General features: G+C 37.5%; 1 protein-coding gene across 2 annotated transcripts; it reads right to left on the reverse strand.

The window, feature by feature from the left end:
- Positions 1-1113: 1113 nt before the first annotated feature.
- arhgef18a (rho/rac guanine nucleotide exchange factor (GEF) 18a) lies at positions 1114-24172 on the reverse strand. 2 transcript variants are annotated; one of them, XM_056236490.1, is made up of 20 exons: positions 24005-24172; positions 11275-11410; positions 9532-9630; positions 9283-9423; positions 8942-9192; positions 7972-8094; positions 7717-7834; positions 6662-6916; positions 6413-6489; positions 5572-5750; positions 5131-5192; positions 4827-5012; positions 4431-4571; positions 4249-4346; positions 4093-4158; positions 3260-3307; positions 2616-3092; positions 2178-2439; positions 1946-2047; positions 1114-1735 (listed from the first exon to the last, which is right to left on the reverse strand). In XM_056236490.1, exons 3-20 carry the CDS (start codon positions 9620-9622, stop codon positions 1578-1580), a joined length of 2835 nt encoding a protein of 944 aa, XP_056092465.1. In that variant the 5' UTR covers positions 9623-9630; positions 11275-11410; positions 24005-24172; the 3' UTR covers positions 1114-1577. The 2 variants fall into 2 exon arrangements, with proteins under 2 accessions (XP_056092465.1, XP_056092466.1); XM_056236491.1 differs by having other exon boundaries at positions 9532-9638.
- Between the last annotated feature and the right edge of the window lie 3519 nt (positions 24173-27691).

A 27691-nucleotide genomic window follows, 5' to 3' on the forward strand; every position in this document is an offset into this window, starting at 1 on the left:
ATTTGAAAAGTTTTGTAGTACTCATTTTAGCAAATCTGAATTTCTTTGCCCTCTGTAACCAAAAATAGTGCATTCTTATTTTTTTTTTTTTACCCATGCTTAAAAATATCAAAAGAACTGGGCCTAATAGTGGAATAATAAATTATTTTATCTTGGGCTGCATTTAATTAAGCCATGTCATATTCGAGATCACAACATGTGATGTTCTTAAGCAATTTATTGACAAAAGTCTCTAATATTTTTGAAGATGAGACATGTTTTCATTCACAAATAAAATGTGTTTTATAATTTTTTATTTGTTCCCCAAGTACTAGGAATCTCATCAGTCCATGCTCTGGTAGATTACTTCTTAGCTTACATGTTCATTAGACTAAACACAGCTTTGTCTAAACCGTAACATTCAAATCTGCACTATACACTATATATTTATGCACTATGTACTCAACCATGTAGTGTATACTATGAACTTTATAAGGTTTTGTCAGAATGATAAAGTTCATACTCTACACAGTTGAGTACATAGTGCGTCATTTGAGACACAACTATTTAATAATTTATTTAAACAGATTTTTTTGTGATCAATTTATAGGACATGAAGTGAGTGAATTTAGCGTCACTGACATTCCCTAGTTTTTCTTTTGAATAACAAACAATGTGAAGGAAAACTAAACACACACAGGTTTTATGTTTGTTCATTTTACTGAGCAAATCGCAAGCACTTAAGTGCAACAGTTTCTTATTGAGAGAACAAAAAAGCTGTATTTGCTCTGTACTATTTACAAATGTATGGTTTCTAATGAAGAAAGTTTGTATTTTCCCAAAATTAAATCAACAGAATTGTGCCATGATCTAGTTATGTACAGTATAAACGAATGAGACAAAACTAAAAGGAAATAAGAGGTGGTACCTCTGACATTTAGTAGTTAAGAACATATATCCTCCGTCATAAAGAAAAACAAGGCTCATTTTTTCTAAAACACTACAAAATATTTGCTCAAATATAACATTATTTTCCAGTTGACACACAAAACAATGTAAAAGATTCTTTGATCTGTGCAGAAAATGGACAGAAAATGAAAAAAGGAAATTTACATTTTAAACCAAAACTTCCACATATTTTTTTTTAAATGTCACAGCTGAGAAGTTCTTGATTACATACATCCTATAAAGAGTCCAGAGAAGAACACGAAGACTTTTGCAGTGTAACGCTTATGGGGCCAAACATCCCTGAAATAAAAATCACAATAAATAACTAAAAACAGCTATTTACAGGAATGACAAATTGTTAAGACAAAGACCACTCTGTAATGGAGAACTGAACATGATACTGTGATTGTCAGGAAACAGACTGTTTAGGAAAAAGGGTTAATGTAAGAGCCATAAAACTAAGTACTGCCAGGAATGATTCCTCCCAAATATTAAAGGTAAAAATAAGAGTAAAAACAGAAATCATGATTAAGACTACAACCAAGACTGTTTCATTTCTTTAAAAAATACATTTGAGTCAGTGCAGGTCATGTTAGAGAGGAAAAAACCCTCTGCATTCATGTTGTAGTCCTACAGATCACACAGGGACATTAAAAGAAATAAATGTCTTCTGCAACTGCATTGTCTTTGGGTTTACGTTGCACTGGCTGGGTACTGTGTGTGTTCTGAGTGGTGTTGTGCCTCCTGATGGCATTTCCTGAATAAGAGGGCACAGAGCTAGATGACTTCTCTGGTGGCATAAAGATATCTGCAGAAACACCACAGAAATAGATTTACTAATGCAGAAACACAACTATGAATGGTTTAAATGACTAAAACAGTGCTGCGTGTAAGCAATATGAAGATACACATAGTACAAAGAAGTGTGTAAGAGGTTTGGAGTAAAATTATCCCATTAAACAAATCCTAAGATAGAAAGAAGCTGTACGTGAGGTGAGACAGAATAAAGAAGTTTCACCTGGGCGGAGTTGGTGAGGACTGTTGGATCTCATGGCTCTTAAACTGCCTCCTTCCTTTCCCGTAACTTTGATGGGAAGTAACTGAGACACCTCTATGCCAGCTAAAAGTGTGAGAAGATGTTCAAGTTCAAAATCGAAATCACCTAAAACCAACTGATACCTCTACACGACAGCCCAGAAAAGGTATCAGCTCACACTCTGATGTGATGGAGGTCATAAAGCAGTTCTTACCTGCGCTGTTGGTGCGCTGGTGGGAGTTCCTGTGCTTGCTGTGCTTCTCCTTGCCTTTAGGTTGAGCGGCCAGCTTAGTGGGGATCTTCTGTTGGACAGAGCCGGCTTTGTGGGATTGGTTGGTGGTACTAATGAGGTGGATGGGCACTTCTGCTTTAACAGGAGGGGCTGTGATGCTCTCCCTGCGTGGTGGTACCAGGGGAGGCCTCTCTTCAAAGCTGGGAGTAACCACATTCAATATAGGGTAGGGTGGAGGAGGTAACTAGAGAGAGAAAGGAAACTTTGTCTGATTTACAAATGGCACATATATTCAATAAACAAACTTCTGAAATGAATATATTGTTTTATTTTGCAAGTGCACTAATGTGTAGTATGAAATATCAGTGGTATTAGAAGATCAGTACATTTTTCTCAGATATAATATAATATTGCCCAAACCTGTATCTGTTCATTCTCCAGGGGAAAGATGGCAATTTTGGGTATGTTTTCATTCTTCTCATACTTCTTAAACTTCTTCTCCAACTGCTCCAGCTTTTCTTTCTCCCTCTCCACATTACGTGTAGAGTCTCGAAGGCGCTCCAGATCCTCCTGGTATTGCGCTCTGCCCCTGGCCAGTTCCTGATTGTCTTCCGCCAGCTTTTCTTCCTGTTTGCTGCATTCCAGTTCTCTCTCCCTCAGCTCCTTCTCCCTGATCTCTGCCTGCTCCCTCTGCCAGGCTCTTTGCTGCTCCCACTGCTGCTGCTCCTGTCGGTGCTGATTCTGGAGCCGCTGGAAGTTGACCAGCTCCTCGCGCTGCTTTTCTAGGTTCCGATGCTTTTCCTTCTCCAGGAGTGAGTTGCCCCTGGGTCTGGACATCAGCTCCTCAATAGTGGCGCGTTGCACCTCGATGTGGCTCTCTTGCTGCTGGACGATGGACTGAGGAAGGAAGGGAACGGATAAGGAAATCAAAGATTCATGTTGTGCTGATCTGGATCTACACAGATGAATCTTCTATTTAAAACTATCATAGGCAACAGGTAATGAATCATTGGATAATTACGAGAGAAGCACTACATGAAATGCACATTTAGAGTTTGGATTACCTGAAGGCTGTAAAGTTTCTGAGACAATTTAGTTACAATGTCATAAAGCTGTGGAGATAAAAACAGAATATGATCAATAAAAGTAACATATGTTTAAAGTAAGTTGACTACACAAGAGAATATGGGAAAAATTGGGAAAAAAAACAAACATGAAATCTGACCTGGTCAAATTTCATATACAATTTTAACAGTGAGGCAGGTTTGGATAAATAGGATTGGATTTGGTTTTTTTAGGGAGTGACAACATCATTCAACCTTAAACTGTCTTTTTAACCTTCTCCGACATTCGCATACGATTGTTGCATTTTGCAAAGAACTTTCAAATTGCTTTGAAAGCACCATCCACTTGTTCACCACACTTAACTGAATGAAGAGTCAGTAGATGAGTCCACACAGAACAAAAGACACTAAAAATAGGTTTTTCTAGAGCTGATCAATGTAAATAATTATTTAATGTTATAAAATAATTTCAGACAAAGTTATTCATAACGGCCCATTTTACAGAAATACTGTTACAGAATGATGTTTTAGTGGACAAATAAAGAAATAATATTGGTAATTCTCACTTTGCACTCATACTCATACAATCTAGCCGCAAAAGTTCAAATATTTTTACTTAAACGAAGATAATCAAATCGGATCAGAAAATTCCGGATTCGCATATGGTCAGAACTCCCAGAATTCTCTCTTTGTAAATGAATGACTTTCAGTCTGTGGTTTATCAGAGATAGTATATAGGCCACTTTACAGTTATCATCACACTGTCAATCATCCAAAGTTTTGAGGAAAAGCGGCTTCTTTATTCCAAACACACAAAGAATATTATATCTCACCTCTGCTTTAGGGAAGAAGACTGACAGATACGCATTCCAGCTCTCTAGAGTTATCTCCTCATCTGCCTAATGGGTCAAAAGCAAGAACATACATTTTGGTTTATACCAGTACTTCTCCAAAAAAATAACAAGCGTGATACTGCAGTGTCAGCTCACCGACAGCTCCAGGTTCTCATTAGAATAAAGCTCTCTGAGCTGAGGGATGGACCACTGACTTCTATCCCTCGATCTTTCCACTAAACTCGCAATACCATCTACAAACAACCAGTCCATCGGTCAATGGCAATGAATATGTAACCATTACATTAATGTCATGAAATAAAGAAAGTTTCTCTCACTTCCAGGTAGCATGTAGGTATCGCTCTCAAAGCCTCTGAAAGCATCAGGTCTCTTGGGTAGTGGCACCAGATCCATCCCCTCACCAGGAGGAGGAGTTTGGCCCTGCTCACATGTTACCAGCAAGTTTTGTAAAATCTCCACTGAAGAAAGATTATAGACATAGATTACAATCCACCATGCTTTAGTATTCAACTTTAGCATATATTAACCTAAAAAAATGTCTTAAAATGTGACTATTCAAAATTACAGTACAACAGCACCTAAGAAGGGTTATCACTTGAAATGTAAATAAAAGGTAAGCCAAGCTTACACTTTATTCTGCAGAGAAATACCTTAAGATGTCAATCTGAATAGAAGCATGAATTCCCCTTCCCCCTTTCCAGTGCAAGTCTCACCATCTTTTAGGGCTCTGGCGAGAAGTTGTTCCCCCTGCAGGGGGTCTGTTGCATTCCAACGCAGCAGATGGCGCTCACTTGGTGAGCTGTCAGTAACACCTGTCACATAGGCTGCAATGCCGGTGAATAACCTCAGCTTTTCTGTAAGGTTCTGCTCTATCAATGCATCCCGCATAGAAAGCTTCACTACTCAGAAAACAGCATTGAAAAAGAAAAGCCAATACGTTAATTGTGACATCAATTCATTTTACAGTAGTGGAAGGAAGACTGATCATAGATTGTGATACAGAAATGTGCATGTTACTTTGAAAGTCCCGGATCCTCACAGACAGTTCTTCTGGCTCCTCTTCCTCATCTTCTGGACAGCTGAAACATAATCAGAATAATAATGTTAGAAAAAAAAAAAAAAACCCAGACACAATTTTATATTACTTAGATTTCACTATTCTGAACTATTTTTTAACAAACCTCAATACATTCATCAAAGAATCCTGAAAAAAATGTATCGCCGTTCCCCCCAAAATATTCATCATTGATAACAATAAGAAATGTTTATTGTAAGTAAAGTTACTGTAATTGCACAGTATTACTGTTTTACTGTATTTTTTATCAAATAAATGCAGCTTTGGGGAGAATAAGAGACTTCTTTAAAAACTTAAAAAAATTACCAACAAACTTTTGAACGGTAGTGGATTTAAAAAAAAAAAGAGAAGATTTAAACATCAAAGATGTTTATGAAACATACCATTCCACGGCCTTCCAGATTTTGTCTCGCCAGATGTTGCGCTCCTCTCCGGAGGAGGTGTGAAACTCGTACATCTCAGGAGTGTCCGAGGATGCGGAGATCAGAAACATGGCCTTCTCGTCATGAGCCACTTCACGCACAATGAGCTTCAGCAGTGAAATCACTGCAGGCTTACCATCCTACAGGGGCAGAGAACATGCTGACATTTAATGATAATGGCAACTGTATGCAAGGGATGTCCGTTACTACCGATAACACCGGCGGGTGGGGGGCTCGCTTTTCACTTTCGATTTTAAATTCGCGATCACGCGTACTCTGTCAATAGGCCTAAAACTTACGGACATCAGAGAGACGCTTCCTATATGCGGGGTATTGAAATCCCTTTTGAATTTACGATCACGTGTACTCTGTGTATAGGGAGCAGTGGTACGGACCACACATTTTACAAAATGGGATATTTGTCAATGACGCTCAGGATCTGTGGCGCACAACATCCTCCTGCATTGTCCTGTCAGTCATCTCACCTTACTCTAGTCTCAACACGTAATAAGTGAAATCTGACTTCTGCTGCACTGCGCTGTGACTGCAGCTCTTGCTGTATGGAGCAGAGAAGACGCCTTCAGATTATAATTGTAGCATCCGTTGTCCAAATGAACTAAATGGTTTTTATTTCTATAAAAAAGCAAAACGTCAGTGGTGCGGTGCCACGTGGGCAAGTAATGTGATAGTGTACGGCTGAACAGCGTGTAACACCGGTAACACAGACTCAAGCCTACTGCATCGCAGCAAGCCTACTGTACGTTATACATAAACAAAATGCAAATGATTACATTCTGCTCACCAGAGAGGCAAAGGTAAGTCTCTGATCTTTCTCCAGTAACAGCAGCAAAACATCTGACAACAGCAAGACAAGGACATCTAAAGGAATAAGAGAGAAAATACTGAAATGTCTGTCACCTATCAAATGACCAAAGTGAAGCAAAATGACATAATACATTTTTTATATAATGACTTATAGCATCAAAACCATACTATTTTAGTTTAAGTCCAGGCATGATTTTAATAGATATGTAAATTATACAACGATCACCTTTGCTTTTGTTAGAAGTTAACCTCCAGTTGAGCATGCCCTCGTGAAGCAGCCTCCTCTCGCCCTGTACCATGTCTTCTCTGCGGAACACTCGCCCGTGGGTCATCTTGACCTGAGACTTAGGCTCCAGCTTACTGCTCAAGTCCCTTAGCCTTGCCGCTTTCTCAAACTCGTCCACATGAGTATTCACTTGTGATATGGTCTCTTTCAGCAAGTCTAGACCTCGTACCAAGTTCTTATGTTCCTCTGAGTCAACTGTCAAAAGGATGAAAAATCATACAACCTCAATGAAGGTGACTTATGGACATGCTTTGTGCTGTTCAGACACAATATCCATTATTAATATGTTAAATGAAAACTGTATTTCTGTAAACACGGTTTAATCTGCCACGCAAAAGTGACATTAAAAGATTAACTCTGATATACTGCTCAATTAAGTACTTTTCACTTTTTACATTATAAAAACTACACACCTGTACCTTGTATCTGTAATAGAACCAAACTACAACTAAACTTTTATGTTTCAGCTATATTTCATTTACAATTATTTCTGCATTCACATTCATGTATACATTTCCGTTAAAGTTTGAAATTAGTTTAAAAAAAAAGAACGTTTTTTAACTTTCTATTCAAAAAAAAAAAAAAAAGTGTTTTAAACATAAGAAATGTTTCTTGAGTAGCAAATCAGCATATTACAATGATTTCTGAAGGATCATGTGACACTGAAGACTGGAGAAATGATGCTAAAAATTCAGCTTTGCCCTCACTGGAATAAATTAAATTTTAAAATATATTAAAATAGAAAACTTATTTTAAATTGCAATAACATTTCACAATAGAACTGTTTTTACTGTATTTTGGATCAAATAAATGCAGCCTTGGTTAGCAAAGAAACTTCTGTAAAGAACAATAAAAAAAAAATCTTACCGACCCCAAACATGTTAAGATTTTAATGTCCTACTTTTTTGAGTTACATTAAAAAACAAAAATAAAACAAAAACAATACAAACTCAAAACAGAACAGATACTTTTTCTTGAAAGCAAAGTAAACGTACCTTCAGTGTATTTAATGACACGTTCAAACAGAACTGGATACTTTGTGATGCGCTGCGTTATAAGGAGAATAATCTCTGGTATTCCTAATCTTCGTATAATGGACAACTGACGTATTTTCTGAGGACAGAAAAATAAATTACTATCAGAAAGTGAAATGATTCACTAAATATATCATTTCTTAAAAGAATATTATATAAAGCACTATTTCAACACTATTTTTTTTTTTTACTTGAGAACAAAAGGTCAGGTCTTACTCTTATTAAAGCCAGGAACTTCTTGTTTTGCATTAAGTCTTTAGAGAAGTTGACTGCATCGGTATGGTGACTGCAGAACACTCCATAGCAGTATTGCAGTCTGTCTCTCATTTCACCTGAGAACTACAGTACACACACAAACAAACATGCAAATCAGAGAGCAACAAAGATACACACAAAATATTTTCAAAACAATACCAGAAGTTAATAAAGAAACATTTAGGAGTGTAAATATCCTGAATATTTAAGCACTGTTAATAACGTGAAAAATGAACACTACTTCTTTTTAATCATACACACTACCATTGAAAAGTTTGCTGTCTGTAAGATTATTTTAAAGGTTTTAAAAGAAGTCTCTTATGCTCACTATATGCTGCATTTATTTAATCAAAAGTACAATACAAATACTAATATTGTGAAATATTATTACAATTTACAATAACTGTTTTCTTTCTTCTAATGCATTAGAATGATATGAAACATTTTCTCAGAACTTAATTCATTTTTCTTGTCCACTTGCTATAAAATGACTTAACTCACGTCAAGATGATTTTAGTGGATGTATGAAGTGTGCTAGCAATGTAGTTCATCACATTACTATAGACATATTCCACTAAAGTGTCAAAACACCTTTTTTTTAGTTAAAGCAAAACAATCAATCTTTGGCTTGAGAAATGTGCATGACCTAGATTTTAAAAAAGGCACTTTTTGGCATCCTAATGTAATGTTAAAACAATAATTCCATTCATTTCAGGAAGCACCTGCTGCTTAGCTCAGCTCTGGGGAATGTGGATTCAAAGATCATATAAAAGGACACTGGATATAACTGACAGTTTGGTGATCCAAAGCATGCAGCTAGAGAAATCAGTCTTTGTCGTATAACTAGCTATTAAGCCTCAAGTATAAACTTGCCTGTTAGGGCATCTAACATATCTATGTACATCCTACAGCAGATATATGATAAAGATACCTGTGCGATGAGGATGTCTCCAATACTGTGGATGCAGTAATTCTGGGTACTGCCTGCCTCCATGGAATCGACTCTTCGCTGTTTAAGGCGGTTGAGGAAAAGCTTGTGCACCAGCAGCAGGTTATCCACCTGTGGAAAGAGCCTTTCCAATCGCGTCTCATCCATTTGCAGGGTCTCACGCAGTTCTCGCACGTATACGCCCAAAACCAGCTTTAGCGTCCGCACATGGTTTATTTCAGTCTGAATCAGCTCTGCCATAAAAACAACAACAGACTTTTTTTGTATTGCTCAAATTAAATTTCTACGAGACAAAAAAAGTAACAAGTTATCACACCCCTTACCATGTATTACGTCCTGCCTTTTAATGGCATCTTTGGAATAGTTTTTCAAATAATGCTGGTCAACAGCTAAACTCCAAGTGGGAGCTTCAAAATCCCGAGCATCTGCTTCCAGATCTTCACGCAGCGCATTATAACGACCATCTGTGTAGAAGAGGAGTAAATATACACTCCCTATTGACATCAACAAACAAGACCTGTGATGATAACAAGTTTAATGGCTACAGTAACTAAACGGGTTAAATAGCCAACCGTCAATATTGATGGAGTCAGCAGAATATGTGGACAGGACATTTGAATCTTCTGGCAAGGACTTGACTCTCCCAGAATCGATTTCTTCCATCTTATGTTCTGAAAAACTAAAAGACAGCCAGAAGACAATTAAAACAGTCAAGAAACACTGTTAGACGCTCAGTTTTGTCTTAATAAACCTGTAATGGCTCAACGATTAATTTGACAGAAAAAAAAATCTTAAAGGGTGAAGCATGTCATTTTTGTGCCACCAAATGGAATCATAAAAATAAACAGGTTCCATAAACATGCCATTGACCAGGTTGATCAGCACTATGCTACTGTTCAAACGTTCAGAGCAGTTCAAGATTTTCTTTGAAGAAACAGTAATATTAGGGCTACACCGATGTATCAGCCAATAATCTATTGTTTAAAAACAGCCGATTATCAAGGCCAATTATACCATCCATCAAAAGGGGGCTGAAAAACGTGTCAGACTGTGTGTGTGGGTGTGAAGAAAGTGTCTTGTATTGAATTTAAAGCTGTCTAAGTTAACGCAACAATAAACAGTTAAAAAATAGCAACGTTAAAGCAGGCTCTATTTGACTCATAGTTCAAGCCAGGGTTGCAAGGTCCGCAGTTTTTCTTTACACCAAACTTTATTTGTAGCGCACATAGCCATCAAATAATTGTAAAGAGTGCTGTGCTGTCTCAGCTTTCAAATTCTGTACATTTTATCATAAAATTCAAACAATAAATGGGGTTTTGTTTTAATTGTGTTTTAATTGTTTAACTGTTTTAATTGTGACGTGCCCAATCACTGTAGCCAGCGAGTCTTTTCTTCCACTTTAATACAGGTTATACCATGAAACATGATATAGATGCATTAACAGGTATATTAAAAGATACAGTACAACTTACCGAAATGTATCATGTCTCATGTAATCGCTCAATCCATGTTTCAATGACGGAAAGATGTTAATAAAACAGCTTGTGAACTGTCACTTAATGTTGCATTTACCTGAGGAAAGTTATCCAATGTTCAGTTTGTTAGTTAGCTATAGGCCTAAATAAAAAACACTAGAGAGGAGTTTACTGTTAATTACACATGTATGCTTGAAGTGTTTATGAAAGCAACTTTATGTGCTTTTGAGTTGTATACAAACATTAAATTTTTTATTTGAGTGTAATTATTATATCTGAAAATAAATAGCAGTTGAATATAATAGTTAGGGCTCTGTTGTTAATTTTAACCTCTAATATAATAGTAATGCAGCAAATGAGAGGGTTCCCTGTATAGTTTACAGCATTATTTGGGTGAGATTTATTTTCCTTAAAATCAAGCTATCGTTATCGGTAACGGCAGATATCACTCTTAATAATCCGCTATTGGTATCAACAGTGGAAATTTTGTAGCAACTTTGATGGCAAAGCTGAATTTTCAGCAGCCATTACTCCAGTCACAAAATCCTTCAGAAATCATTCTAATATGATGATTTGGTGCTCAAAAACATTTCTTATTATGCTGCTTAATATTTTTGTGGAAACTGTGATACTTATTTTGGATTCTTTAATGTCTTATCAGTCACTTTTGATCAATTTAATGTGTCCTTGTTGAATAAAAGTATAAACTCTTTAAATAAATAAATAAAATAAATATATTTATATTAACACACATACATATATATATTCCAATGTTGCTGCTTCACAAAAAAGCTGCTGTACTGTTACTACAGTTCCTGTCCAGGATGCCAAAGCACTGACCTGTGGCCGTAGTGATAACCAGAGGCGGTTAAAGGCTGGAGGATGCAGGTTTATCTTTGCTGTGAGAGGGTCATGCCTGCCAGGTAAGTCATGGAGCAGATACAGCCAAATGCAGGATGAATAGTCTCTGTCAGACCTGAGCATAGAAGCAGAAAGTTAGCTTTGGGTCTGTAATTTAACCCCTTAACTGTCACCCCCCTTTTTGAGCGTTGACGTGAAAATGCACTACCCAAACTTAAACGGTTGTAATTCATGAACCCTTTGGACTAAAGACTTACGGTTGATCTCTTTTAAAAGAAGACTCTTGCAGATTATTGCTGAAGTGGAATAAATTAATAGGATTAAATTATATTAAAGTTATTGAAGTTTAAGTTTATTGTTATGAAAATATAATAAAATATATATTTTTCTTTTATTAAAAATATATATAAATTAATATAGGTTTCAGCCTAAAAATGACAGAAAGTCAAAGCCATATATCTAACCAAGTTGTGTTCCAAATTTGAAGTTGATATCCCAAACATTGAAGTTCCCATGAGATTTTGTTTAGGCGTAATACCACAAATAGCCACCGGGTGACATTGAATTCCATTTAATTGTGTGCATTCTGCCATAACATATTAAAACATTTCTGTCCAAATATCACTTCTGTCACAAAAATATGGAACCTTGAGACTCAGACCTTTCTGACAATATGTGTTTTGTCATGATTAGAAAAGGTTTTGATCATAAATTATGAAACATGATGATGGCCAAAAGGGGCGGAGCCTGATCAAATAATTTAGAGTACCGTTTCTATGGTAACGCAAAATTCAATTTCAAAATGGTTTTCACAGGGTGAATTCAGAGTTCATAAGCTTTCAAATGATGCCTAATTTATGATAACTACTAAAATATGTGATGTAATAAAAAAAGGTGACAAAAAATATAATAATATATTTTAGAGGATAATATACATAATATACACTACCGTTCAAAAGTTTGGGGTCGGTACGATTTTAAATGCTTTTAAAAGAATTCTCTTCTGCTAACCATGGCTGCGCTTATTTGATTAAAAATACAACAAAAATCAGTTATAGTATTAAATATTATTCCAGTGTAAATCAGCTGTTTTCTGTGTGAATATATAGTAAAGTGTAATTTATTCCTGTGATCAAAGCTGAATTTTCAGCATCACCAGTGTCAGTGTCTTCAGTGTCAAATGATCCTTCACAAATCAGTATAATATGAGGATTTGATGCTCAAGAAACATTTATTATTATTATCAATGTTGAAACAGTTGTTGGTCTGTCAGTTGTACAGTTTTTTTTTAGTTTTTTTTTAGGATTCTTTGATGAATAGGAAGTTCAAAAGAACAGCATTTGTTTGAAATAGAATCTTTTGTAACATTATAAATGTCTTTACTGTCCTTGATAAATAAAAGTATTGATTTCTTTCCTCCAAAAAATAAAAATAAAATTCTCACTGACCCCAAACTTTTGAACGGTAGTGTACTTTTTAGAGGATAATATTATTTTATATTTTTTTATTGACAAATACAAGATTATATACAGTCGTGCCCAGAATTAATCATACCCCTGGTAAATATGATCAAAAATGGCTGTAAAAAATAAATCTGTATCGTTTATCCTTTTGATCTTTCATTCAAAAAATTGCCAAAAATCTAACCTTTCATTGAAGTAAAAGAATTGAAAATGGGGGGGAAATCACATTATAAAATAAATGTTTTTCTCCAAAACACGTTGGCCACAATTATTCATACCCCTATAATTTTTTATGAATAAAATATCTCTGAAGTATATTCCCATTAATATTTACCTTTTTTAGCACACCAGGGTGACTAGGAACATGAAATTGTCCAGCTATGACTTCTTGTTTCACAGGAGTTTAAAAATGAGGAAGCACAAATGCCAAATTCCCTTAATCATCCATCACAATGAATAAAACCAAAGAACATAGTTCTGATGTGCATCAAAAGATTGTTGAGCTTCACAAAATAGAAAGTGGATGTAAGAAAATAGCTAAAGAATTGAAAATCCCCATTTTGGCCATCAGGGCAATAATTAAGAAGTTATAATCAACTAAAGATGTTACGATTCTGCCAGGAAGAGGACGTGTGTCTATATTTTCTTAATGGACAGTGAGGAGGAAAGTTTGAGTGGCCAAAGACTCTTCAAGGATCACAGACGGAGAATTGCAGAGATTAGTCTTGTGGGTCAGAAAGCCACAAAAAAAAAGATCAAACAACCCCTACATCAAGACATGTTGTTTGGGAGGGTTTCAAGAAAAATCTTCCTCGCTCATCCAAAAACAAACTCCAGCAAATTCAGTTGTCAGACACGACTGGAACTTCAAACGGCACAGGTTTCTGTGGTCAGATGAAACTAAAAAAAGAGCTTTTTGCCAGCAAACACGCTAGATGGGTTTGGTGCACACAAGGATAAAAAGTACCCCATGTGTACAATTTAATATATCGTTGGATCTTTAATGTTGGGGGCCTATTTTTCTACTGGAGGTCCTGGACTTCTTGTTCAGATACATGGCATCGTGGATTCTATCAAATATCAACAGATAAAAAATCTAAACCTGACGCCTTCTGCTAGAAATCTTATAATGGGCCGTGGTTGGATCTTCCATCAGGACAGCAATCCAAAACAAACATCAAAATCAACACAAAAATTAGTTACGGAGCACAAAATGAAGCTTCTGCCTGCCATGATCGTCCCAGTTCCCTGACCTGATGAGTGGAATGAACTGAAGAGAAGCACCAACATGGATCTGGGAATCTGAAGGATCTGGAGAGATTCTGTGTGGAGGAATGGTCTCTGATCTCTTGTCAGGTGTTCTCCAAAATCATCAGGCATTATAGGAGAAAACTCAGAGCTGTTATCTTGGCAAAAGGAGATTGCAAAAAGTATTTAATAAAAGGGTGGCAATAATTGTGGCCAACGTGTTTTGGAGAAAATTTTTTATTTCATAATGTGATTCCCCCCCCACTTTCAATTCTTTTACTTCAATGAAAGGTTAGAATGTTGCCAATTTTTTGAATGAAAGATCAAAAGGATAAACAATGCAGATTTATTTTTTACAGACAGTTTTGATCATATTTACCAGGGGTATGATTAATTCTGGGCACGACTATGTTTTATTGTGAACTTTTAGTATGCAAATCAAAGTTTGAATGATTAAAAGAGTGGTTGTTGACTTTTTGTTACAAAGGTGAAAACTCCTGTAATGATACAGATTTTTTGATGCACACTCTTGTCATATATTAATCCATTCATCTTCCAAAATATATTTTTTTCTGCAAAATCATCAACAAATATGTATTCTTGAGTCTTAGACCTTTCCAACGATATATAGTTTGTCATGACTAGATTAGGATTTAATAGTAATATAGTGAAGTAAATTTAGGTTGCCCGTATACGGGCCATTCTGGATAAAATACAAATTTAGATGCATCAACAGTTTCTTCCTTGTATCCTTACACAGATATAATGTAGAAGTTACCGGGTTCCCAGGATTTACATGTGTACATTGGGAAAAAAATGGTAATACCACTATTTTCTGTGGTAATTGGCAACTTTTGACAGTTTTTATAAACTGCAATTAACCTTAAATGTTCATTTAAGTGGGATCGAGTAGGGCACTAATTTGTCATGTCATTAAAATTGATAAAAATAATTTGAGACCAAATATTCATTATACAAATCATTTGTGCAAACAATCATTTAGATGGATCCATACACAACATAAGAACTGAGTAAGAACAAATTAATGAATAGCCCTGTTCCACACATTTTGCTTAAATCTATTTGGTAAAAAAAAACCTTAATGGTCTTTGAGTGACTATCGCGGTGCAGGTAAAGGTTACAGAGGTGTATCTGACATGATTCACTCTGGTTACACTTGTAGTGAACATACAGGTATGATCTGTTTTGGTTTGACTCCAGCACACGCACATGCTAAAGTGGAGGACTGATCAAGGGAATGCATAAACTTATAAGATGATAAATGATAAACTGATATAATGGATTCAATATATAGATTTTATTACAATGTAAGTCTCTTTGGATAAAAGTGGCTTGCCAAATGCAAAGCATCAACACAGAGGCTACTAGACACAGGCAAGAGAAAGGGCGTGCTAATGTAAGGCTTCAGTTCACTCCTGAGAACACAGGATAATGAAACAAATCTGTTTCTTCTCTGAAACAGCAAACTGGTTTTAGTTTGTCACATTCCTAAGCTCTTGTCAGACAAGGTTAAAGAGCAGAAGACATGACTACAGTAAACAGGCTTGGGTTTTTTTAATGGATCTTTATTTTTTGACTATTTTTTTACTAGAGCAAAAAAGTATTGATAAATTCAGAGGAAAGTACCATTTGAATAAAAATGTATATTTGCACAGATACAGTCAGATATAGATATAATTTGTCTTCCAAAAGAAATGAAATGTTTCCTCCCATTTCCGGTAAGCACAAAAAAATATATATATATTTTTTTTTACACAAACCCAACAGCCAAATTTACAAATGTATTTTTATATATAATAATAAAAATATAATCATATACATGTATAATTAAACACTTTCTTTCAAAAGTTTGGGGGCAGGAAGTTCTATGTTTGTGTTTTGAAATAAATTAACACTTTTAATAAAGTAGTATTACATTAATACTTTTATTATGCAAGGACACATCAAAAATTGGTCAAAAGTGACAGTGAAGATATTTATCATGTTACAAAAGATTTCCATTTCAAATAAATTGTTATTTTGAACTTTCTATTCATCAAAGAATCCTAAAAGAATATCAGTTTCCTAGGGCCGCTTACTTTCCTGTTTTCCATTTGAATGGTTTAATTAATAAAAAAAGGATGTCTAATCATTTGAATTCATAATTTAAAAACTTAATTTAACATTTTAATAACAATAATAGATTAATTATGTGAAACGTTGAATTAAATTTTTTCATAAATTCTGTGTAGTCTGTTTTAATTTGGATTCTGTTTTTTATTATTTTACTACATTAGTTACATTAGAGAAATACTTCTAAAGCAAAATCAGTCTTAGTTAATTTCAACATTTATTACTACATTATTAAAATCAAATGTTGTATCTATATTATTTTAAGGACTGGAGCTAACAGACTACCTGGCGGACACCTCGGCATGGATGAAAGAATATAACCGGCAACTCAACCTCAAAGAGAGAACTTCTCTTCTTCCCAGCCACTTCATCAGTACAGCACAGTTTCACCATCCAGCAAGGTTCAGCAACAATAATCCCATAGAGTTTGGCCAGGAATATTGGGTTAATTTTTGATGAGTAGCTGACCTTCAAAGACCACATTGCTACTAGAGCATGATCATGCAGGTTTGTACAAGGAAGATCAAGCCTCACTGAGCAGCATGCAACAACTTCTCGTCCAGGCCCCTGTCCTTTCTAGGCTGGAATATTGCAAATAATTCCAAGAAGTGCAATCAAACCTCTTCAAATGATTCAGAACACAGCGGCTTAACTGGTCTTCAATGAACCCAAAAGAGCCCATGTCACACTGTTTATCTCTTTGAACTGGCTTCCGGTTGCAGCTTACGTCAAGTTCAAGATATTGGGGCAGGCCACAGACTTTGCCCCCTCCTATCTCCATTCTCTCTTAGGAGTGTACATACCCTCCAGGAACCTGCAGTCGGTAAGTGAGTGGCGCCTCATAGTACCATCATCACAGAGAGATACAAACACACTCAAGAATGATTTCAATGTTCCTTGTAGGTGGAATGATCTTCCCAAGCCGATCTGGAAAGCTGAATCCCTGACAATTTTCAAGAAGCAGCTGATAACTCATCTCCTCCGTGATCACTTAAATGCAGCAGCTTGCAAAAATATATATATATTCACACTATATTTGTCAATGCTCTCACTATTTCCTCATCCCCACCTAACTTGAACTATCCTGAGTGATGACTGAAACTTTGTATTACTAGCACTTCTCGTGTTTCCTGCCTTGAATCGCTTGTATTCCTCAAGTGTAAGTCGCTTTGGATAAAAGCTTCTACAATGAATAAATGTAAACTTGAACTAACAATGAAAAGTTGTATTTGTATTAACTAATGTTAACAAAGACGAATACATAATTTAACAAAGTTAACATTAGTTAATGCATTAGCAATGAATGAACAGTATTATTATTGTTATTTTTAGAAGTTCAGTCTACTGTACAATACTAATTATTTGTGTCAGTTTCTTCAAGATAAACTGAACATTTGTTTGGTGGGTTGTAGTGAAGATCTTAGAGTTTCTGTGTGTATCTGACAATAGTTCTATCAAATGCAATTGTGAAATGTTTGTGAGGTGAACTCTGCAAACAGCTCTGGAGGAGTGTCCTCATGTAGTGAGATGGCAGATGCTGAAAACCCCACGAGCGTGACATGCCGAGCAGAATACACTCCTTTCAAAAACATTTTAAAAGTGTTACGTTCACACTGCAAGCCTTAGTGATCAATTCCGATTTATTGCTCAGACCCGATTTTTCTGTACAGCTGTTGACATTGTTGTTTCAAATGTGGCCAATATCAGATTCCAGTGTGAACAGATTATGGTCCCGCATACGGAAAAAGGAACGATAAAAAGACGTCACGCTGCACGCTTTCATACGGAAGTAAATCACAGAGAACATTAAAGTAAGTGATTACGCATTTATTCATTAGTGTAATCTCCAGGGGAAGACTATGAATTTATGCACAGGCAATATAAAGAAAACAAAGATTAGAAAAAAGAGAGCAGAGTTTTTAAACATATGATAAGCCCCCATTTTTGCTTGTATAGAGCTGTCACTGTAATACTTATAAGTTCTGACACATCACTGTCCATCCACTGACTACCTTTCGCAACGGTCTTGATAACTTCAGGTATGTATTATCTTTTAAAGTCCCTGTAAAGTCAAAATTAAGTATGTGTTTTGAGTTTGTCACACCACAGAAAAATGTGTTATTAGTCACCCAGCCAAATTTGAATGATAAAAAAAGCCAGCAAGTACATAAAATAAGCTATCAAAATCTTGAAAAAATGAGCAGTAATCTCTGCTCTCAAACGCTGGGGGCGTGTCCGCTGGATGCGCTGAAACCACGCCCACTCGCGGGAAAGCTGCCGTCGACTCGCCACACTCAACTCTACAGCCGGAATAGATGCTCGCACGGTGGGCATGCACTGCCGATGATGGCACCAGTTGTCGGCGCGACGGGAGGATGAAGGCTGAGGCGGGAGTCGGTTCGGCCCCATTCACCAGTAACAGCGGATTATCAGTGAATCCCAGACAGTTATCTCCGACGAAAGTTTATAAAACTATCCCGTGTAAAATGATCACTTACAGAGGCGGGTTTTGGCGGTGATCCTCAGCTCTCCATCAAGGTGGCTCTTCACAAAATTAATCCACTTCTTCTTGATGTAATCGTTTTTCGGAAATTTAAATAAGGACACCGATCTGTTTTGTACGTGATCCGGTGATCGCATCCAGGTAGTAGCCTACGCATTTCCGTGACGAAGGCATAGCTAGCAATCTGTAGGCTGTGTTACTAATAGTACTGACAGTAACTCGCGATTGAGCGGCAAACTAATGTGAATGTGCTCTATAATATTGTTAGGAGCGGCCAACCTCAGCGGCTCCAGTGCGTCATCAAGTAGGGCGTGTCCAGGAGCTCGAGGGCTCCAGTGCGTCATCGAGCCCTGTTTTAGCCCCGCCCAGAAAATCCGGAAAATAGAAATGGTGAAAAACTGTTTAACGGTCTAACTTCACAATTCAGTACTTCACAGTTCACAGTCTTTGTAATATGTTTTAGCAATACATTTCTAACATTTATAATGTGTTTAGAATTTTTTTTTTGAAATTGCCTTTACAGGGACTTTAAGTGACTCCCAGGAGTGCTGAATTGAGATGAATGTTGCTCTAGACTAGTGACATTAAAGTCGCATGAATTACGTTATGACTGTTCAGAGTTCAGACTGAGGTCGCATAGCAAAACATCTGACCTGTATCGGATTAAGGACCACATATGGAAGTGGCCCAAATCTGATTTGAAAGGATCTGATTCCATGTGGTTTGTGCCGTTCACACTGGATTTGGGGCCTTACTGAGCCCAAACTTTCGAACGGCAACTTGCTTTTGTTTTACAACATCTAGTTTTAGGTTAAGATATACAGATCTATATAAAAGGCACACATTAAAAGATGCTTTGTTGGGTCACCATTTTAATCACATTTAAAGTCGTCATGAAACGAAAGATGAGATTGTCCTTTTTTTTTTTCCTTATTGAGACTTGTATCTGAGTGAAACGGCTTCTGAAATTAGAAAAAAAAAAAAATGTAGGCCGGGGCTTGATTTCGTCCTTCGGGAATTGATTGGATCGTTGGAGGTTGGGCGTTGCTAACAAAATGGAGGCAGATTTGAATGCCAGTTTACAGTCAGTTGTGGAGGATTTCTCTCCACCGTTACCCTCCCATGAAGAATTTTTAATTGAGGAAGAAACCCGACGATGAGAACGAGGACGAGCAGCCAAATTTTCCGGAAGGAATCACCCCATATTTATATGAGCCTCCCGCGAACCAAGATGAGGCGGATGATAGTCAAGTACACCCTCGAGAGCATCCCATTTTATATCGTACCAAATTCTTAAAACATTCTTCAGTAAAATGCCTTGCACACAGACGCGAACTCGCCGTTATTCCTCCTCCTTCAAAATGCAGGAATTCGAGCCAGCGGGCACGCAGACGAGGTTGTTTAGGGATAACAAAGAGGACGTGAGGAGCGCAACCAAAAATGCACCTAAGCACCATATTTGCTGGCTGTCAGTGACACTGACAGGTTTCTGAGAGGCAGGCCAGAAACGAGACAGACCCCAATAGAGTGCCGAAGTGATGACGTCACTTTGCAGGACAACTCGGAAGCTAGCGGCGCATGGGTTCCCTCGATCGAAAAGCTATGCATTTTCCCCATAGACTTTTGGAAAATCGCAAAAAATAAGATCTGTGTTTAACAAAGAGTTGTGACCCTTACCCGTTTTGTCTATCAAGATAATCTTTACAAGTTAATCCAAAATGTATACATTTGGAAGCCTATATCAAGTTTTTAAAAAACACAAGCAGACACAATAAAGTTTAAAAAACCACAAGCAGGTTATAACTGTGTGTTCGATGTCATAGATCAAAACGTGAAAATATTTAGAGGCTTTATTCACCACAGACCTTATGTCAGGCGATTTAGCAAAAACCCATTCAAAAATCCCATAGACTTTAGAGCGAGGGAACCGGGAGTGCTAAAGTAAAATGCTAACTCACTTCCGCGTTTTGGCCTGCAGAGTGACATCGTAACTTCGGCACTCTATAGCCACACCCTCTAGTAATAGTTTTTGACCGGAAGAGAAGTCGTTTCGAGGGGGGGGGGAAGGGTAACGTATTTGATTAAAGATTATAAGGGTACATGAATTTAAAAAAAATAATGAAGTGCACAGATAAATCATTTATAATAAACACTACAATATTACATATAAAAATACGAATGGTAAAATTTGATTTCATGACGACTTTAAGCATGTTTGCAGTCCACCTCAGAATTAGTCTGAAAGTGAGGTATGAGACTTTTCAAACATACAAAAATTCCATGTAGTTTGTTAATTATTATAAAGGTCATAAAAATGGCAATTTAATTAATAATAATTAGAAAAAAATGCTGCTTAAAATAGTTTTAGATGAAGTATTGGATGACAGTGCAGGACACCATGTGATGGCATGTCAACTGCTCAAAGGCTTAATTCTGAAAATAACCAAGCAAAAACATAGAAAAGACACAAGACTAATATATATATATATATATATGTTTTCCTTATGTAGAACAAGAAGATCAAGATCTAAAACTACACTGGCCTCCACTGAATTCCACTATATGAAGAAAAAAAGACATTCTTCAATATCTTCTCTTCTGTTGCAATTTTATGTGAACTACCTTATAATTTTATTGTTGTCATATTAAGTTGTGATGGGAAAAACTGTTTTAATATAAAAAAAAACAATTACCTTGTTCAACTTATGAATTTGACAGTTGTACAGCACTCAGCTGTTACAATGGCAAACAACTCCATCCTCAAGAAAGGCATGATACACCTTGTGAGCACACTAACAATGCTTAATAGCACTCGAACAATGTGTGTGCTGCTATTCAAACAGTACATTCATTCATAAAGACTAGCATGTGTAAAGTGCATGAAGGCTAAATAAAAGACAAGCAAACGAGAAGAGCAAACCTGCCCATAAAGTTTATGGGCAGGTTTGCTCTTCTAGTTTGCTTGTCTTTTATTTATGGCATAAACGCATGACTAGTGCTTCATTATGAGGAGAAGGATGCTGACTAGGATGCACATTTCATACCCAAATTCAGCTGCACCTTGATGAATGGCGGTTAAAGGCACTGACTTTGCACTTCAAATTGCTGGAGGACCAAGAAGGATCATTGCATAAACAGAGTCACACTAAAATAATACTCAGACCTGCCCTCAGCATGTAATTGCCATTTCCTGCGGGTGGTTTCATTACTGTACTATTCTAGCTGAATGATAACTTCTGCTGCAGGCTGCACCTCCCCTGAATCATCCGCTGGATTGAGATGATTCATGAATAATATAGCCAAGTGAAATGAGGCTAAGGTTTATCCTTATCGGTCAAACAAGAAAAGCAGGCTGCTCCAGTCTGCAGCAGAGAGTAGAAACAACAAACGCCCTCCTTCATTTACATTTAGAATAAGACACACAAAATTTGACACCTCCACCATCATTGTTTAGGCTATCTTATAAACTAAAAACTGCCGTTTTGAACTAAAACAGCGGGAGGGCAATGGTTACATAAATATTAACTGGTTCGCTCTAGTTTTCATAGTGTGATAATGGATTCAGCAGCTGCAAAATGCGAGAATTTCTTGTTTACACATGCTGTAACTGATTTACTAGTTCTGTTACTGTGTGAAAAATGCCTGGCTTGCAAACTGGCTATGACCATGAAGCTAACCTCCCCCTCTCACACATCAACAGGCCAGATAAAATACAGAAAGTCTCTGTTTCACTCACACACACACACACACGCAAAAACAGATAAGCTACAGATTACACATAACCTTAAAAGATGCTGACCTTTTATTGCTAGTCTAAGACAAGCTTTTTTGAGATTCTAGTTTTTCTCAGCTGAATTTGTTGGGCTCTTGATCAGAGCAAAGGGACAGACTGGCCGAGTAGCAGTTTAATTTTAACATGTTATATTGAAAGCTGTAGGTTTATTAAGCTGTAACATACTAATAGTTGTAAATAGTATACATTTATATGTTACTAGTACTTAATTTCTTATTTATTCATTTTAATTATCAGTATGAGTGACGGGTCGTATTACTTCAGACACAAGCTCTTGTTCAATACTAGTAGGTTACTTCTTTCTTCTACTAACTATCCTAATAGTAGGTAGTATCTATTCCTGATTTTCTGGTGATTTATTAGATACTATTACTTATTTATGAGACACTAGGTTCACTTTTTTCTTTTTTTTACTTTGTCATTTTTAATGACTAGTCAGGGTTATTATAGTTAACTAAAACCATAAAAAACTATATTGGTATATCAATGCCGACTTTATAGTTAAATTAAAATGTCCCTATAAGAAAAAAAGTTTAAAGATTACTACAAACAACTGGAATACACACGTGTCTATAAAGAGATAAGTCACCATTGTCTAAATATTTACTGCAGGGAAACAAAAATATATCCTAGTAACTAGTTGAATAGTTACAAGTAGCTAAAGTAATCAAATTGGTACCATGAACAAATGGAAAACATACTAGTCGGAAATTAATAGTTGACATCTGAACCACAATTAGCATTTGCTATTTCTTGATGTTGCAATAATAGTTAAGCATCACAACCAAGGCAGTATTACAAAAGAATCATTATTACCAAAACGTAATGAAAGTGACTAATTGAACAGATGCCAGTATGAGGTATGAAACGTTATTAGTGAAACTGAAAAGATTCTAGTCACTGCTGGATTAAGTAAAAGTATCTAGAACACAGGGGAGGAAAAGTCTGATTATATTACAAACACTAAATACCAGGACCACAAACCAACCTCACTCAGCTTTTCTACAGATCTGACACTGGTGAAACTAGTATCATGAGCGAATGAGGCATTAATCAAGAGACAGATTTCGAGGAATGTAATGGTCGAAAAGATAACCCATCCTTCATTACTCATCATCAGACCAGAGGTGTAAACAGAGCAATCAACAGATCATAAACATGACATGGTTTCATTGACCACATCTACTCGCAACAATAAACATGCCATGCTCTGCTAAAAATTAAATAAAATAATAAAAAAACAAACACATGATGGTTATTTCAGAAGAGACACCATTATTAATCCTAAAGTGAAATCACGGCGAAACTTTTCCAGCTACTGGTATACGCCACACTCCTCTCAAGAACAGCCGCGAAGATAAATGAATGATAGGCCACGAAAAACTCTAAAAGTAGCCCTTAAAATACGTCGTATATCTCTAAACAAAGTCAAAAAGATGATTTAGAAATGAGAATACATGTTCTGTAAACTATAAACCACAACGCCAATTAAATAACACGAGGCCTCGATGACAAACTTTAAACACAAAGAGGCTCGCGCAAACTTTAGCTACAAAAGTTTCTACTTACCATTTTTAAAGAAACATCACATAATATCCTATCCACTTTTTTTCGGGACAGTTTCTTTTCTTTTCTTTCCTATCTTATCTTCTTTTTTCGACACAGTTTCTTTTCTTAAGCATCCACCACACCGGTAACAACAAGTGCAGTGGACACATATACAGGAACGATGGTTGTGTCCTCACCGTCTATGGTCCTCACACACACACTCGCGCACGCACTCAGGCACACACTTCAGCGTTGCTTCACTCGGGGCATGACGGGAACAGAACAGAAGGCGGCGGGGTTTGTTCACACATCCAGCAGCACTCCTCCTTTTCTTCACAGTTCACAGCTTCACACCAATGTTATTTTAGTATAACTTTAATTCTATTATAATTTTTATTCATATTTTAAATTAGTTTTTATTTGATTAAATTGGTTTTAAGATTTAGTAATTTTGTTGTGTTTTTAATAATAAAAAAGTTTTTTAATGTCTATAGTTTTTTTTTTCTTCAGATTAGGCCTAGTGCAAGTTATTTTAGTACATCAGGTGAAAATGAAGGAAATGATAAGTTTAGTTTTTTATATTTTAGTTAACGTTTAGGCTATTTTATTTAAAGTATTTTTTAAGATTTGAGTTTTAATCTATAATAACCCTGCCTCACCTGTGTTCAAAATTTCAGCAACAAGACAACTAGATTTAGATTTCCTGAAGTAAACAAGACAGTAAAAGAAGTGGATTGGGATAAAGGGGAGAAAATAAAGGGGAGAAAATAGAAATAAATCGAAAAAAAAGGACATGTGTGAGGTGAGGTCAAGTAGCCTAGGCCTATAAGAGAAAATAACTCGCAGTAATTAACTTTAAATTTTTAATGACAATGGAACTTTGCAGTCCATATTATGGCACAGTGACATCACTGCATTCCACAGAACCTGCTCTGGCCACTGTCAGACCGCTCACATCTCCTCTTGATACATGCAGTTGTCAAGTGTAAAGCTAGCAATGGATAGCAAAGCAACAAAAAGCGCCTCAGTTCCGAGTCTTCCGGTGAAGGTGTCAACCCTCTATCCGAAATCTGCCGTCTCTTGGCATTATCTTGGCGCCTGGGACAGGCAGGATAGTGGGGAAGAGGAGATTGAAGCACGCCAGACAGACCTGAGGGCGGCTGGTGAAATGTCCCTCCACCACGGCGAAAACTTCTCCGTCTCCTCCTCATGGACCGACGACGACTACTGGATGTCGTGGGACTCGTGGGACGAAGTAATAGACTGGGGTGAAGATGAGAGGCCAGTCCCAAGAATTCGGGACCTGTGGAGCCCGATCCGCTATCCTGTCAGGTGCAGGAGTGTAAGGAGGAGACACAATAATGTGGAGAACAGGAGAAATTAATCCCTTATAAAAAAAATCTGAGGAGCCTTAGAAGTTGGAGACTTTAACTGGGTAGAAGAGGAAATAAAGTTATTTTAATACTGGATGGTTTACTTAAAAAGTAAAAAAACATATATTTAAAAAATTGAAAATATATACTGTGTAAAGTGAAGTTTTACTGAATGAATGCGTTTCCACCGAGGTGACATTCAGATAGTTTAAAAAACAACAACATTGGAGCTTTAACACTTGGTGTTACTCAAATGCTTTGCTCTTACAGAAACTATAAAGCGCATTCCAATTAGCATTCCTAGTGGTGAAGTCGAACATCACTTAAAGGTGCTCTACGGAACTTTTAGCGGCCTCTAGTGGTGATGTTTCAGATTGCAACAAGAGCGCTCGTGCTCGTGTGCGTGTGCGATCTCAGGAGCGAGCATTCACTACAGGCCACACGGAGACTTTCAACGCAACGGCGAAAGCATCACACAACATGCTGGAAACTCATGTAAACTCCCACTGCAACGTTACAATAATAGGATACTTTTATTAGCTTGACGTTGAACTAACGCTCCATGCTCGTACCATGATAACGTTACGTGACATTGACTGCATTTAGCCGACATGTGATGTTATCTAGCATAGCCTACGGCATTTCACTAACTATTCGTGTATCTTTCACAATCAACAATGTCACCATATTAGGTGAATGTATAATAATGATAACGAAAATGGTTAGTGAACTAGACTGAACAATGTCAGTGTAACAAGACAGTAGGAAGTAACATTACTGTACTGAACGTGTCTGGAAATGTTTATTATAAACAATATGATAGTGGGATGAATTACGTTATAGTGTAACGATCTATAACGTAGATCTAGTACATAAAACAAGTATCTTAAAGCACCTTTTCTTATCCTGGAACAGTCTTTTGTATTCATTCCATGTCTCATGTAGTTTACCTTGCTATTTCATTTGAGTTTACTAATAATTCAAAAGCTCTGTCTATGTTGATCCGTGTTTTCGTCCTGAGTCGATCAGAATCACGTTTGGCCTGACGAGCTTCAGCAGATAAAACTTTTTGTTTTTTTATATTTATGTGGAGTTAGTGTTGGAGTGTGTGTTGTGCTGGAGGCAGGTCGTTCTCTTTCATAGGTTCACTCAACGCTGCGGAAAGCGCAGTGGGATATCCTCTGGATGTGCCGATTGCCTGAAGCCCTATAGAATCACGCCAATCCATTGGCTGATGGCGCTCGCGCAAAGCTGGCTCCGCCCCGACGCTCTTACGTCGTAGCATGATGTACGCGCGCGCGCCATCTTCTCCTCAGATTTCTCTGCCTTCACGAAGCGGTCACATCTCGCCCTTCGTGCGGTTTTTCTGAGCCCGAATTCTTCAATTCAACTTCAGCTTTCGTCTCGACACTTCAGCGACTGGTATAAGTGGAACTCTGTTCTCCTTACAGTGAAGTGTCATGGATTATCGACGCTGCTCTCCGCCATGCGTTCGTTTTATCTCGAACGACGACCCTCACAGTAAGTGTGTTAAATGTATGGGTTTTTCGCATGCGCGTGAGGCTGTATTAGGATTGTCGAAATGTAAATTTTGTGACAATCTCCTTCTCAAAACCCTCCGCTCTAGACTCGCGGTTTTTGAGAAGGAGACATTCGTTTCCCCCCGTCGCGCTCCCGAGACTGCTGAGGCCTCTCGTGGATCCGCGGCCTGGGGTTCGGATGTTGAGCTCGAGGATATTGAGTATGAGCAGACGGGCCTCGCCCTTTCTCTCCCTCCCTCTCCCGAGCACGCACGCGGCGCGGTTGAATTCGCGCATGATTATTTATGTCCCAGCCCGGGAGCCCGCGAATCGGTTTCTTTCGGTCTGGATGACGTTATTTACACTGCAGCCTCCGACTCCGAGGATTTCGGGCCTGCTTTGGCTGATGACGTTATCCCGCCTAGCGGCCAGGACGCGCGGCCTACTCCGGCCTACACTGAGCTTATTGAGGTGCTGTCGCGCGCTACAGAGAAGCTCTCTATTGACTGGCCTGATGAGCCCCCAGGTCTCAATCGTCCAAACTCGACGAGAGGTTCCTACGTGGCCCTAATTCTAGGCCAGAGCGAAGAAAGCTGCCCTTTTTCAGCGATCTGCATCACGAGATCTCCAGATCCTGGAAGCAGCCATTCTCCGCACGCCTAACTAATGCGGCAGCCGCTGACTTCACCAACCTTGTTGGTTTTGTGGAGCAGGGTTATTCCGCTATTCCAGCGGTCGAGGACACGCTGGCTAACCACCTCGCCCCGTCGTCTGCACCGTCTTGGAAGGCGCGTCCCCTTCTTCCTTCCAAGGCT

Source organism: Rhinichthys klamathensis, unplaced genomic scaffold, assembly GCF_029890125.1.
Source record: "Rhinichthys klamathensis goyatoka isolate OS25496 unplaced genomic scaffold, OSU_Roscu_1.1 h1tg000446l_1, whole genome shotgun sequence".
In the NCBI taxonomy this organism is placed as follows: Eukaryota; Metazoa; Chordata; class Actinopteri; order Cypriniformes; family Leuciscidae; genus Rhinichthys; species Rhinichthys klamathensis.

What these genes read in the sequence shown, in the direction of transcription:
- arhgef18a (XM_056236490.1), bottom strand. Translation starts at nt 9,622, where the DNA reads ATGGAAGAAATCGATTCTGGGAGAGTCAAGTCCTTGCCAGAAGATTCA. An exon ending in AGTTCCTGGCTTTAATAAGA is followed by an intron (nt 7,835 to 7,971) that starts GTAAGACCTGAC and finishes TTCTGTCCTCAG; the next exon opens with AAAATACGTCAGTTGTCCAT. An exon ending in GACTTACCTTTGCCTCTCTG is followed by an intron (nt 5,751 to 6,412) that starts GTGAGCAGAATG and finishes CTGCCCCTGTAG; the next exon opens with GATGGTAAGCCTGCAGTGAT.